The sequence below is a fragment of the Bos taurus genome, chromosome 5 (genome assembly GCF_002263795.3).
Source record: "Bos taurus isolate L1 Dominette 01449 registration number 42190680 breed Hereford chromosome 5, ARS-UCD2.0, whole genome shotgun sequence".
In the NCBI taxonomy this organism is placed as follows: Eukaryota; Metazoa; Chordata; class Mammalia; order Artiodactyla; family Bovidae; genus Bos; species Bos taurus.
This window is the reverse complement of record NC_037332.1, coordinates 119,348,543-119,362,759: the sequence shown is the minus strand read 5'-3', so window position 1 is coordinate 119,362,759 and position 14,217 is coordinate 119,348,543. Positions and strand designations below refer to the sequence as shown.

At 61.4% G+C, this 14,217-nt stretch overlaps 1 protein-coding gene across 1 annotated transcript; it reads right to left on the bottom strand.

Annotated features, from left to right (window-relative positions):
• Nucleotides 1-11,033: 11,033 nt before the first annotated feature.
• PIM3 (Pim-3 proto-oncogene, serine/threonine kinase) lies at nt 11,034-14,091 on the bottom strand. The gene is made up of 6 exons (XM_002688010.6): nt 13,766-14,091; nt 13,529-13,638; nt 13,390-13,440; nt 12,924-13,293; nt 12,206-12,382; nt 11,034-12,129 (listed from the first exon to the last, which is right to left on the bottom strand). Exons 1-6 carry the CDS (start codon nt 13,848-13,850, stop codon nt 11,942-11,944), a joined length of 981 nt encoding a protein of 326 aa, XP_002688056.3. The 5' UTR covers nt 13,851-14,091; the 3' UTR covers nt 11,034-11,941.
• Nucleotides 14,092-14,217: the final 126 nt, after the last annotated feature.

Sequence of the window (14,217 nt, the reverse complement as noted above, 5' to 3'; positions counted from 1 at the left end):
CTCTTACTCTGTAACACCTTGGAGATTCATCTGGGACGTTGTGTGAGTCACAGCTTGTTTCTTTTGTGATGCAGTTGTATTCCATGGCGTAGATCACCACAGTTCACCCACTGAAAGATGTCTGGGTTGTTTTCAGCTGTTACAAATACAGCCTCTAGCCATGGTCGGGTACAGGTTTCCGTGTGAATGCACATTTCCATTTCTCTAGGTTAAATGCCTGGGCAGGGTTGCTGTGTCTGGCAGTAAGTACACAGTCACCTGCGTAAGAAACTGAGAAAGCACCTCCCGGAGTGGCCACGTGGCTCTGCCTCACAGCATCAGCACTCGAGTGTTCAGTTGCCTCACATCCTCGACAGCACTTGGTATTGTCAGTATTTCTTCCTTGCTCTTGTTTAGTTGCTCAGTCATGCCCAGCTCTTTGCAACCTCATGGACTGCAGCTCTCTGTCGATGGAATTCTGCCGTTTCCTTCTTCGGGGGGCTCTTCCCAACCCAGGGATCCAACCCGAGTCTTAGCATTGGTAGGTGGATTCTTTACCACTGAGCCATCAGGGAAACCCATTTCTTCTTTAGTTTTCTGCTGTCATTTCCTCGACAGGTTTTCCCAGCCCCGCAGCCTCTCTTCTTTCTTCAGGGACTCCAGTAGCACAAATCCAGCCCGTTTGTCACGGCCCTGGCGGTCCCTGAGACTGTTCATTCCTTAACATCTCTATTTCTTAGACTAATTTCTACTGATATATCAAGTTCAATGATTCCTTCCTCTGTCATCTCCACTCTGCTAGCGAAACCACCCAGTAAGTTTTGTTTTGTCTCACTTATTGAATTTTTCAGTTCCAAAATTTCCATTTGCCTCTTTGTATCTTTCTATTTCTTTGCTGAGTCATTCTGTTAATATTTTGTCAAGGCTGTTTGCAGTTTCTGGTTAAAAGCTGGTTTAGGGTCCCAATCAGATAATCCAAATTATCTGTGGCAGCCCATCATCTGCATCTATTGTCTTTCCTTGTGTGAGTTGGGATTTTGCATTCTTTGGACACAGGTGACTTCAGCTTCTGCCCCCGACGTGTGAGTGTTGTGGGTCTCCCCCCGCCCGTGGAGAGTGCTGGTTTCCTATGGGCTCTGGTTCCAGTGTTTGCTGATATTCAGAGTTTGCTGTTCTAATCAGGCCTGTCTGCGTGTGCATGCCTCGTGCTTAGCCTGAGACCTGGGTGGAGGTCTGCTGGTCGGATCAGTTTTCCAGTCATTTTGTACGTTAATTAGGGTCAGATCCACGCACACTTGGGCTAGTGGCAAGAGCAGGAGTTCAAGACTTTAAAGCTTCTGGTGTCATTTCCCTAAATGTCTTCCTCTCCGTTGTTTTCCTGGTACTTTCCACTTACCTGAAGGTTCCCTTTTCCTTCACCAGAAACCATCCATTTCTGCATTTGTGACGCATTTGGGGCCAAATAGCAAGAGGTCAGAGAGGAAGAAAGCTGCTAATGAGTGAGTTCAGCAAGGTTCCAGCCCCCAAAATCAACATACAAAATCCAACCGCATTTCCATGGATTAGCAATGAACAAGCCAAAGAGGAAATTGAGAAAACAATTTCATTTACAATAGCATCAGAAAAAAATGAAATGGATAGGCGTAAGTTTAACAAAAGGAGGCAAGACTTGTACACGTAAATCTCATAGCATTTCTAAAAGAGATTAAAGAGGTCTAGATAAGCAGGGAGACGGTCAGTGTTCATGGGAGTGGTTGTTCAGTCGCAAAGTCATGTCTGACTCTGCGACCTCACGAACTGCAGCACGCCAGCCTTCCCTGTCCTTCACTGTCTCCCAGAGTTTGTGGGGGAAGACTCAACATTGATAAAATACCAATACTCCCCAAATGGATTAACAGATTGAATGCAATCCCTGGGCTTCTCAGGTGGGTTAGGGTTAGGGTTAGTGCTAGTGGTAAAGAATCTGTCTGCCAACGCAGATGTGGGTTCAATCCCTGAGTTGGGAAGATCCCCTGGAGGAGGGCATGACAACCCTCTCCAGGATTCCTGCCTGGGAAATCCCATGGACGGAGACGTGGACTGGTGGGTACAGTCCCTGGGGTCACAGAAGAGCCAGACGTGACTGAGCACACACACCTCCAACCCCTATCAAAATGTAAGCAGGTTTAAGGGGGCCAGAAATTAATAATCTGACCATAGAAGTGTGTGGAAACGTAAAGGACACAAAATAGCCAAAACAGTTTTTTCAGGGAACAAGGTTGGAGAATTTACCGTTTCCAACTGTAAAACTTACAATAAAGCTACAGCAGTAAAGCAGCGTGTTTTGGGTAAGAGTTGACACACAGGTCAGTGGAACAGGGTTGAAAGTCCAGAGGTAAGCCCATGGATTCACGATCAAATGACTCCTGGCAAAGGTTCCACACTTTTCAGTGGGGAACGGATAGTTGTTCAGTAAATGGTGCCATGACAAGTGGATATCCACACGCTGACAGAGGAGTTTGGACCTCACCTCACACCATACACAAAAATTAACTTGAAATGAGCCATAAACCTAAATGAAAGAGCTAAAGCTATAAAGCCTTTAAAAAGTCAGAGAAAATCTCTGCGCCCCTGAGCTATGCGTAGTGTTCCCGTATAGCACTTAAGACAGAATCCAGTGGGAAACAGATTGGGCTTGGTCAGAAGGAGATGTTTTGTGTTTCAAACACCAGCAGTGAGACCAAACTGGGGTAAGTGTCCACAAGTCATATATATATGTAAAAGAACACTCCGAACAAGACAAACACCCACCTACAATTGTCCTGTATGTTTATATAAAGAACACTCAACTCAAAATAAGACAATCATTCACTTAACATTGTTCTGCATATTTTACCACAATTCACAAACATATATGGGCTTCCCTGTGGCTCAGCTGGTAAAGAATCCGCCTACAATGCTGGCGACCGGGGCTCCTCCCTGGGTTGGGAAGATCCCCCGAAGGGAAAGGCTACCCACTCCAATATTCCGGCCTGAAAAATTCCATGGACTGTATAGTCCATGGGGTCGAAAAGAATTGGACACGACTCAGTGACTTTCATTCATTTCCCAAACATATATAAAAATTTTAAAGAACAGTAAGAAAAGCAGCCCAAGTGAAAAACAGGCAGAGTGGGTATCTTCTTTGGTGAAATGTCTAATCAAATGTGAGAAGATGCTCAACATCATTAGTTATTGGGAAAATTCAGATTGAAACCAAATGCAAAACAGTGTCACACCCGCTAGGAGGGTAACCAAAATGAAAGATGATAACAAGCGTTGACAAGGTCATGGTCATGACAAGGGAAGGTCATGACAAGGTCAAGGTCATGACAAGGGAACACTGGAAACCTCGTATATTGTTGGTGTGGACACAAAGTGTAGAGCCAGTTTCTTCAAAAGTTACACGCAGATGACCCAGCAGTCCCATTCCGAATCATCTACCTAAGAGAGACGACAACGGATGTGCACATGGAGACGTGTACATGCGTGTTCATAAGAAGCTTATTCATAAGAGCTAACATGTGGGGGAAAACAACCAAACATCTGTCAGCTAGTGAATGGGTAAGCAAAATGGCTCCCTACGATGGCATTTTCCAATAGTCACGTATAGATGTGAGAGTGGACCATGAAGAAGACCGAGAGCCAAAGAACTGATGCTGTCAAACTGTGGTGTTGGAGAAGACTCTACAAAGTCCCTTGGACATCAAGGAGATCCAACCAGTCCATCCTAAAGGACATCAGTCCTGAATATTCATTGGAAGGACTGATGCTGAAGCTCCAATCTTTTGGCCACCTGATGCGAAGAGCCGACTCTTGGAAAAGACCCTGATGCTGGGAAAGATTGGAGGCGGGAGGAGAAGGGGACGGCAGAGGATGAGATGGCTGGAGGGCATCACCGACTCGGTGGACATGAGTCTGAGCAAGCTCTGGGAGTTGGCGATGGACAGGGAGGCCTGGCGTGCTGCAGTCCATGGGGTCTCAGAGTTGGATGCAACTGAACAACAGTACCATCACCATGGAATGTTGTTACGGGGATGAACTGTGGACCCATTACATCGGGAATGAGCTTCAAAACGCGTGTGCTTGGGAAAAGCAGCCAGACAGCAGACACTACAAGGTGTAGACTCTGTTTATGTGAAATGTCCAAAAAAGGCAAGTCTCTGAGGACAGGAAGCAGGAGCGTGGTCGCCGGGGGCTGGGGTGGGGGACGCGTGACTGCTCACGAGGACAGGAGGTCGTCAAACCTGCTAAAATTGGACCGTGTGGTGGAGGCTGCACGGAAATTTCACTAAAACCATTGAATTGTGGGCGGCTCATTGAAGTTGTTGAAAGTGGGTGGACTTCATGGTATGTAAATTATACCTCGATAAAGCTGTTTTAAAAATACTTTTCACAGATTTTATTAGATTTCCGTTTAACTCTATGACAAATGTTTAAAGTGGCTCAGAATATTTTTAACATGAGGGATTTATTTGACTTATTATTAAAAATGCAGAGAGCTGAAAGGAAATGGCTGACGTGGACCTGCCTCTGGGGCCCCTGGTGGAGGACTCCCCATCCCTTTCGCCCCCATAGTCCTGGAGGGAGCAGGCCCTCGGGAGGTGGGGGACCCCCTGCACCTTTGGGGACCGAGGGGAGGCTGGGGTGCTGTCTAAGGGAGTGGGCGCCTAGGTGGAAGTGGCTCCAGTGAGACGGCTGGTCGCTTGGTTAGCCAGGACAGCCTGGTGGCTGTGCAGAGAAAGGCCTGGAGTTGGCACGGGGCCAGAGTGGGCCTGGATGGGCACACCTGAGAGAGGGGGCGCTGGGAGTCAGGCACCACCCGGAGGACCCCAGTAGGGACACCCGAGGGCGGGCAGCATGGGCTGTCCGGGCGGAGATTGACGTGGCGCCAAGGGGCTCGGCCAGCCCCACAAGTCCCTCAACCCTGGCCCTCCCTGAGACCCCCACCGCCGGGCCGGGACTCCTCCTCTTGGAGCCCCAGTGTTCCTAGGGAAGGGAGCACTGCAGAGCAGCCCCCACCCACCCACCCGGCCATGCACACCGAGTAACCAGGCCCTGCTTCCCGCACCCGGCAGACCTTCAGCCCTCAGGCCCTCCCACCGCAGCTCCTTCCTGCCCAGCAGAGCCGGGAAGCCCAGCAGGGCCACCTCTGGCAGGGAACCCGGACTTCTGGCTGCAGTGTCAGCGGACCTCTGGGCCAGGGTCTTGGAGGCGCTGCCACAGCAGGGCTGTGGCCGCAGCCCCAGGCTGGCCGCCTCCCCGCAGAGCCTGCACACACCGTCTCCTGGCCCCCAGCTCATTTGCCCGTTAGCGCCAGTGGCCGCAGGCCACAGCCAGGCATGGGGGTCAGGTGCCCGGCAGACGATGCAGCCGACCACGCATGACAAGGATGGGACCAAGCGGCCTGTGCGGGGAGTCCTGCGGAGCCTGCTCCGAGTTCCCAGGCACTCCAGCGCCCCCGCCCCAGTCTCAGGACAGTCACATCAGGACGGGATGGGCCCCCCAGGCACTCGGCTCAGGGCTGCTCTGGACCGAGGGGCCTTGTTGTGTGGGGCAGGGGGGCACCCGGGCACCTGGGAGGGTCCTCCTTGGGTCTGACCGGCCTTCCGCTTCCTGCTCCATCGGGACCTGGCCACCTCCCCTCTCGGTCCTCCAGGAGGATCCGGAGCCCCCCCACCCAACTCTAGCCCCAGAGTCCACCGGGCTCGCCCACCCTGCTGAGGGACCCCGCCTCGGAGAGGCTCGCCCACCTCCCCGCGGCTCTCGACGCCTCTCCCTCCTCAGATCTCGGGGAAGCCCCCCCTTCCCAAGACCCTGCTGCCCTCGTGGCTCCTGGACCCCCTCTGGGGCTGAAGGCGGTTCCTGCGCAAGAGCCAGCACGCATGTGCGCTCTAACACGGGTACACGCTGTGGCCACTCGGCCACCACGCAGCTGGCAGCTGGGGGGTGGGAGGGCCCGGGGGCAGGAGCCTCATGCCGCTACCCTCTGCCTCCCCCGTCACCAGCTTCCGACCCCCCGGCCCACCCGCCCCCACAGGTGCTGAGTCACAGGGGCTCCCCCTTGGGCTGCGAGGGTGTCGGAACAGAGGGTGAGTCACAGAGGCAGCCGGGCGCGTGGCGGGAGGACAGCCGGAGTCCTGGGTGCACAGGGACGCACGCACACACAGCAGCCCTGCTGGGTCACAGCGCATGCACACCAGCACCCAGACACACACAGGCCACACAGATTTACACACCCACTGACACCCCCAGGCACACACAGCCTGTCTGTGCCCAGGGGGTCCCCCGGGAGCTTCCTGGAGGGGAAACTGAGGGGGCTGCTGGCCGACTTGCACAGGGACCCCACAGCAGCCTCTTCCCTGCTCCAGGGCAGCCCGGGGTCCGGGGCGCCTCCTCTCGTCCTTGGCGAGGGGGCGCCTGCTGGGAAAGGTGCTGGGCCGGCCTTGGCCGGGGAGTCTCAGCAGCCAACACGCCTGGGGTCTGCGGGCCAGCGTCCTGACCTCTCAGCGGGGAGAGCTGAGGCCGGCGGAGCTCTCTCGGAGGAAGGCCCGCGTGCCTGGGGCTCTGCTCAGGCCTCGGGGCCCCGAGGCCCCACCTCCCGCCTCTGCCCCTTCCCACCTCCCTGCTGAACCCCTCCCTGAGGACCCCTCCCCCTCTCAGCCCCTCCCTGAGACGCCCCTCCCCCCTCAGCCCCTCCCTGAGACCCCACCTCCCCCCTCAGCCCCTCCCCCTGAGGCCCCACCTCTCCTCTCAGCCCCTCCCTGAGACCCCCCAGCCCCTCCCCCTGAGGCCCCTTCCCTCCTCAGCCCCTCCCTGAGGCCCCACCTCTCCCCTCAGCCCCTCCCCCTGAGGCCCCACCTCCCCAGCCCCGCCCCCTGAGGCCCCACGTCCCCCTCAGTCTCTCCCTTGAAACACCCACTCCTCCCTCAGCCCCTCCCTGAGGCCCCACGTCCCCGCTCAGCCCCTCCCCACCTCCCTGCTCAACCCCTCCCCGAGACCCCACCTCGCCCCTCAGCCCCTCCCCCCTCAGCCCCACCTCCCCCTCAGCCCCTCTCCTGAGACCCCCACCCCCCCAGCCCCTCTCCTGAGACCCCCTCCCCCCTCAGCCCCTCCCCGAGACACCCCCTCCTCCCTCAGCCCCTCCCCACCTCTCCCCTCAGGCCCTCCCTGAGGCCCCCTCCCCCCTCAGCCCCTCTCCACCTCCCCCCTCAGCCCCTCCCTGAGACACCCCCTTCCCCTCTCGCCCCTCAGGCCCTCCCTGAGGCCCCACCTCCCCCCTCAGCCTTCCCACCATGCAGCCCACCCAGGAGGAGCAGGTTGTTGGGGAATCCAGGCCTCGGGCGAGCGGAGGCCCCAGGGGTGTGTTGCTGGTGGAGGCTCGGCTGCCCCCCCCAGGTCTGCCGTCCCCCAGCCCACGGGCTCCCCCGCCTGTCGCGGCCCCCCCACCTCTCCGCTTTCTGCAGAACTGCCAGGGCTGACATCTCTCAGGCTCAGTCTGAAGCCCACCCAACAGAAGGGCTGACACTGACCCCGAGAACCCCACTGCCTCGTCTCGGTCACAGCCTGAATCCATCATACCCACCGGTCTGGGTCATGGGCCCCGGGCTCAGGGGCGTCTGGTTCCCTCCAGACGGAAAGGACCCTTTGGGCTGGCTCCGGGCTGGGGAGTGGGGGGCCTGGGGTGAGCAGGAGCCAGCGACAGGGAGGCTTGGGAGGCTTGGGGCAACTCCGAGGGAGGCTCCGGGGCGAGCTGTGGACTCTACCCCACACCCTCCCCTCAGATAGGCCATGCCAAGACAGGAGCCCCAGTCCAGGCTTCTCCAGGCCCCGCCCACGCGGTGAGGAAGGGGTGGGCTTACCCGGGTGTCAGGAGCCCCTGCCCCGCCTGGCCCAGGGCTGGAGCCTCCCGGCCCTCCCGGTCACGGGCCCCAGGACCCAGGGCATCTGCGGCCCAGAGAGGAGCCGCCGCCTGACACCAGCGTCTGGCTTCTCCTCTTCAGGGTCCTACCCCTTCCCCACAGCCCAGGCTCGGGTGGGGCCCGGGGGCCACAGGGGGCGGGACAGACGGCCCTCCTTGCCCTCCTGCCAATGAGCCGGCTCAGGCTCCTGGGGGCCGGGTGTGCGGGGACATGTGAAGGCCCCGGACCAGGTGTCCGTCTTCCCGGCAGGTGTGCAGGCCCAGTGCCATCAGAGCTCCTTGCCCACCAGAGGCCTGAGCCTCGGATCAGGGCAAGCAGCCTCCGGCAGGAGGGCCCAGAGGCCAGGTTGGAGCCGGCCCACCTTCCCGAGCTCAGTGTTGGGGGGCAGGGGGTCCCCGAGTGGGGGGGGTCCCTGAGCTCAGTGTGGGGGGGTGGGGTCCCGCTCTCGGGCACCTCCCTGGTGCATTCAGGGCTGAATGTAGGTGACCTGACCCCCTAAAGCCTTTACTCATTCATCAGAGCACCGACCCCCATCTCACTGTACCTGGCAAGCAGCGGGGGTCTGTCTCCCTGGAAAGGGCGTCCTTGCAGGGACCAAGCCAGGGGGAGGGCCGCGACCAGTGCTGGAGGGGTACACTCTGCCTGCCCCCACCCGACAGGCCTGACTGCCGGGAACCCTTGGGGGCTGGGGCGGGGGTGGGGTGTCTGTTGTGTAATCCAAGCTCGGTTTTGCCAAGGCTGCCTGGAAAGCCGGCCAGCCTGGAAGTCACGAGCCAGAGGCCCGGGCAGAGCCCCCCGCCCCCCCACCGCCTCACAGAGACCTCTGTAGGGGGACAGACCCATGAAACACCCCAGGCTGGCATGTCATCGGCTAGGCCTCTGCACCCCCAGCCACAGCCGTGAGTCAGGAATGAACTGGGCCCAGCGAGCTCCTGTCCCTCCCTGTGCACTGGGGCCAGCTCCTGGCCTGGCCAACCCCACCCCTGGTGCCCACCTGGGACCCCAGGCAGCCCGCACCCCAACACTGCTCCCTCACTCCACCCCCCCCCCTCGGGGCTGGTGAGCACGGGGCCGCGGTGCTCGTGAGGGTCGGGCGGGCGGGCGGCCCTCTCGCTGCTGCCTGTCCAGCCTCCGTGCCGCTTCAGGGGCTGCCCAGCCTCTCCCTTCGAGTTTCCTTCTGCGCTTTCTGCAGCATGGGGGTTCCACTGGCCAGGGTCTGGACGCCCAGAGGGCCTGCCTGGGACCACTTCCCTTTTCTAAGAAGCTGGGGCACCAAAGCCACGCCAAGGTTTCGTTTCAGGGGCTGCGGCGGAGGAAAGAAACTTAGTGAGGCCTGGCCAGCTGCAGTGGGTGGGTTTCGACCTGCCGTCCGGACTCGCCCCTGGAAGCTGAGCCAGCGCCCACCGGGGGTGGGTGGGGGCGTGGCATGCTGGGCTTCCATGCTTCCCAAGGGAAGCCCCCGAGGGCGAGCTGTGAGCAGGTGGTTCTAAGGGAGGCCGAGTACTAAACTGGCTGAGATGTTAAAGCCGAGTGGAGATGGGGGACCAGCCTGGTGGAGCAGAGCCTCTGGACAGGGCAGCCTCTGGAGCAGGGCCGCAGGGAGAAGCCCACGAGCTGGCAGCCTGGGGGGCCGGGCAGGGGTGGGGTCCTGCCCTCTGCGCTCTTCAGGCATCCTGTCCCCACTGCTCCAGCCCCAGGCTGTGCACACCACCCACGGTGCCAGCAGCCTCAAGGCGGGCTGGGGGTCCCGCCCGCAGGAACAGCCTCGTCCTGGTCCCCAGAGGCCCTGGGTCAGAGGAGCCCCTTCTCCCTGCCCCCCGTCCCAGGCCTGATGGACAGGCCTAGTTCTGACCAGTAGGACAAACCCCACCCCTACAGGGGGCCTGCACACGCCAGGGGCACAGGCCGGCCTGGCAAGTGGGCCCCTGATTCTGGGAGCCTCTTTGCCTTCTCAGCTGGCTACAGCACCTGAAGACTAGATGGGGTGGTGCCTCCCACTCCCCATGGCTGGACTGGGCCCCATGCCCGGCAGATGGACTAATGGAGCATGGGGTGTAAATGGATGGGGTGCCCAAGACCAGCCCAGCACCCTCCGCTGCAAGTGGAGACCAGGAACATGGTGACACGGGGTCACTGTCACCAGAGTGGGGGTGCTTGTCCTCCACCCTGAGTGTCCTGTTCCTGGGAGGGGCTTGGGAGGATGTGGGCAGTCTCCAGGGCACCCACCCACATTGGGTGGCCGGCCCCCCAGGATGCCTGGCCTCAGGAGCAGCCCCTGGGGAGACCCCCGGCCCCACACATGCCACGAAAAGCCGCTGAGTCCCTGAATGGCCCAGCCAGGAGCCCCCACCCCTGCCCACCAGAAAGGTTTTCCAGCTTCACTTTCTACAACCTCTCACTTCTGCTCTAACCTTTGACCCTTGAACGCTTCTGGCCCAGGTCTGTTCCCAGGACCTTCCAGCAGGCCTGTGAGCTGGACACCCAGGCCTGCGCTCTGGGCTCCGGGCCGTGTGCCTGGCCCCACTGGCCTGTCTGGACGGCTTCCTTACTGTCCCCCTGGTGCCCCACTCACTACCCCGTCAGAGGATTCTCATGGAGGGGGCACGGGGCAGGGAATGCCAGACCGTCCACAGCCCCCCTGGCCCCACACTCTCGTGCACACATTCCCACCTGGACTTGGCCACGGCTCCCGCCCACCACCTCACCCTGCACCTGTCAGGCCAAGACCCAACTACGGCCACCTGCATTCTCTGCATGTGGAAGTCTCTGTCTCTTGCAAACTTTTACCCATCCTTCAGAACCCCTTCCAGCCTCTGGGGCCCACTGCCAAACAAGGCTCCAGATTAGGGCTGGCAATGACCCTCCCGCCACCCAGACCCAGCTCCTCTCTCAGGGGCCCTGAGGGCACAGCATGTTACCCACTCCCCAGGGCGCAGCAGGTCAGAGAAAGGGGGTGGCAGGGAGGCCAACGCTGGGAGGTAAGCGCCTGAGCCCCTCACCCTGCCGCCTTCTCCAGGAAAAAAGTGAAGGGTGTTACGCAGGGACTAGAGGCCCCTTCTCCCCAAACCTCTTCCCCTCTTACCCTAGACTAGCCCAGAAAACACAAAACATCTGTTTAATACAAAACAATTTAATTGAAATACCTGTATAAAAAAATATGATTTCCAGACATCCCACTTTTGAACTGAAAGAAGCCCCCATCCACAGTGCCTACGCACACCGGGATCACACACACACAGCTGCTGAAATAAATTAAAGGCTTGAGACTCTGCCCCCCACCCCCAACCTCCAGAGCCAACAAGCAGACTGTACAATGTCAATAATTTAAAACCCACCACCTAGGCGCAGGGCTTCGAGGTGGCAGGGTCACCCATGTCCCTTAAATTAGCCGCTGTACCAGCCCACCTTCTGACAGACACAGGAAGGACTGGGGCCTGGGGTCCACCCGCACAGCCACCCCTCTCCTCCGCCCACAGGCCTTAAGGAGGTAGGGCTGCTGGGAGGGAGGAACCGTAACAAATAAATTAAACAATAAATAGCCCTCCTCGGGGTCACACCATAAATAAGACGCCTGCACGCGCACGCGCATCGGGTGGGCGGGCGGCAAGGCCTGAACGCTGCATTGCTTGTGCACAGTCGCGCCCAGACGAACACCGAGACGTTGGGGGGGGGGGGGGTCACGAGGGGCCCTGTGCCCAGGTGAGATGAGGCCACAGGACTCAGGAGTGCTCCTGGTCCAACACGTCAGACGCGGAAGCGCCCGGGCGGTCAGGACCCGCTCTGGAGTGGCACAGGAGAGGGACGGTCTCGGGTCAAGCGCCGGTGGTGGGCAGGTAGGACCTGGCTTGGTCCGGAGTGTCTTTGGACAGACAGAGCTTGAGAAAACCAAGTCCCGTGAGAGCAGCGTTCGAAAAGGCACTCAAAGCAAAGGAAACGGGTTGGTGCCAAAGGCAAAGGTCACCAGGGGTCAGAGATCACTGCTTTCGAAAAGGAGCAGATAGCCTGGTCAGGGCAGGCCCTGCTCACAAGCTCTCACTGCTGGAGGTGGTGCTGGCCCCGTCGTCGGTATCCAGGGCACAGAGCCGCAGGTCGCAGCTCTCTGGGGTGCCCCCCTCGGCCCCCAGCATCCAGGGGTGGGCAGAGATCTGGTCCAGCGAGGGCCGCTCCGAGGGCCGCAGAGACAGACACCACTGAATGAGCTGCTGGCACTCTGAGGAGGAGAAGAGCATCAGCATGAGGTCTGCCGCGCCCCCCACGCCCGCGGCCGGCCCAGCGCCCCCACACACCTGGGGAGACCCTCCTTCGGAAGAAGAGGCGGCCCCGGAGAATCTCCTCGTCCTGCTCGAAAGGAATGTCCCCGCACACCATGTCGTAGAGCAGCACACCCAGGGACCACACGGTGGCCGAGCGCCCGTGGTAGCGGTGGTAGCGGATCCACTCCGGGGGGCTGTACACGCGGGTGCCTGCAGTACACGCGGGACTTAGCACGCCCGCCCCGGGGCAGCGGCCGGCAAGGCAGACAAACGCAGCGCCCGCACTCCCGGCGGATCCTCTCCGAGGCGGAGCCAGAGGACTGAGCAGCCACGACATCCGGCCCCTCCTCGCCCTGGAAAAACCCCGGCGGGCGGGGCCTCCCGGGCGCCCCGCCCCCCCAGCTGGCCCGGCGCGGGCGGCGGGTCACGTGAGCTCGGGCTCGGGTTTCACAACAAACAGATGTGAGGTGAGGATACGGGAGGGGCGGGGAGCCCCGGCTTCCCCGGCTCCGCAATGCGGGCATTTCTGTGCTGCGCCCCCACGCTTCGCGCGCGCGCGCGCGGAGACAAGGCTCACGGCGGCGCCGGGCTCCAGGCTGGGCCAAGGGAGTCCAGAGCCCACCCCGCGCCCCCACCCACCGGACACAACGGCCCGAGAGCCCACTCTGGCCATGCTCGCGAGCGAGCCGGCGCAGCGCGCGGCCCCAACAGTCGCCAGCCCCTCGGCCCTCCCCGAGAAGAGGGCGCTCACCGTCGAAGTCGGTGTAGACCGTGTCGCGGAGCAGAGCGCCCGAGCCGAAGTCGATGAGCTTGAGCTCGCCCGAGCGCAGGTCCACCAGCAGGTTCTCGTCCTTGATGTCGCGGTGCACGACCCCGCAGCTGTGGCAGTGGCGCACGGCAGCCAGCACCTGCGCGAAGAAGCGGCGCGCCAGGGCCTCGTCGAGGGCGCCGCGCTCCGTGATGAAGTCAAACAGGTCCTGCGCCGGCTCGGGCCGCTCCAGCACCAGCAGGAAGCCGTCGGGCCGCTCGAACCAGTCCAGCAGGCGGATGACCCCGCGCGCGCCGCCAGCCGCGCCCACCTTGCGGAGCAGCACCACCTCCAGCGGTACAACCGCGCCGGCCTAGGGGACACGGCGGTCAGCGCGCTCCACCTGGCTCCCGTGCCCCTCATTTCGTCCGGCGCCCCCGCTCCGCCCGGCGCCCCCGCCTGTGCTTACGATGCTGCCCCACTCGGTCACCCGCTCCTTCACCACGTGCTTCACGGCCACCTGGGGAGAGGGGACCAGTGGTCAGGCCCACGAGGACCCAACGACGCGCGCGGGTCGACAATCCCGGGTGCCCGGCGGCCAGACTCACCGGGAGCCCGTCAGCGATACGGCTGCCAGCGTAGACCGTGCCGAAGCCGCCGCTGCCCAGCACGGCGCCCACCTGATACACCTTCTCGAAGCTCTCCTTTTCCACCTTGGCTGTGGGGAACCCACAAGCAGGGTTGGGGCGGCTGAGGAACCCGGCCCCCGGTCTCCCCCGGACCCGAATGTGCCCCAGACCCCGGCCCGCCGACCCTAGTGCGCTCCAGACCCCGCCGCCGCATACCTGGCTGCAGGATCTTCACCGGGAGGTGGTCCACGCCGCCCGGCCCGCACAGGTGTGCCAGGGAGCCGAACTTGGAGAGCAGCATCGCGGGCGGCGGCCGAGCGCGGGCCTCGGCTCCAGGTTTCCGCGCCGCCTTTCGCCCGGCCCGGCTCCCCGCGCGGCGGCGGACGCGGGAGGGCGGCCTCCCGGGACCGCGCGGAGCCCCGACCAGGAGAGCGGTAGGGCGCGCCGGCCCCCGAGCTCGGGCGAGGCCGCCCGCGCGGCGCAGTGCCCGGCAAAGCCCCGCGTGGACCGCGCGGACGCGCCGCAGGCGGAGCCGTTCACACGCGCCGGCCGCCGCGCCCTGGGGTTTTGGGCCGCGGCCGCGCGTATCCCTCCGCGGGGGCGGGCCAAACTGGGCCCCGCCCCCTCCGCCCGAGCGGCGGCGCGCCTTCCGGGTTGGGCGGGGCGGA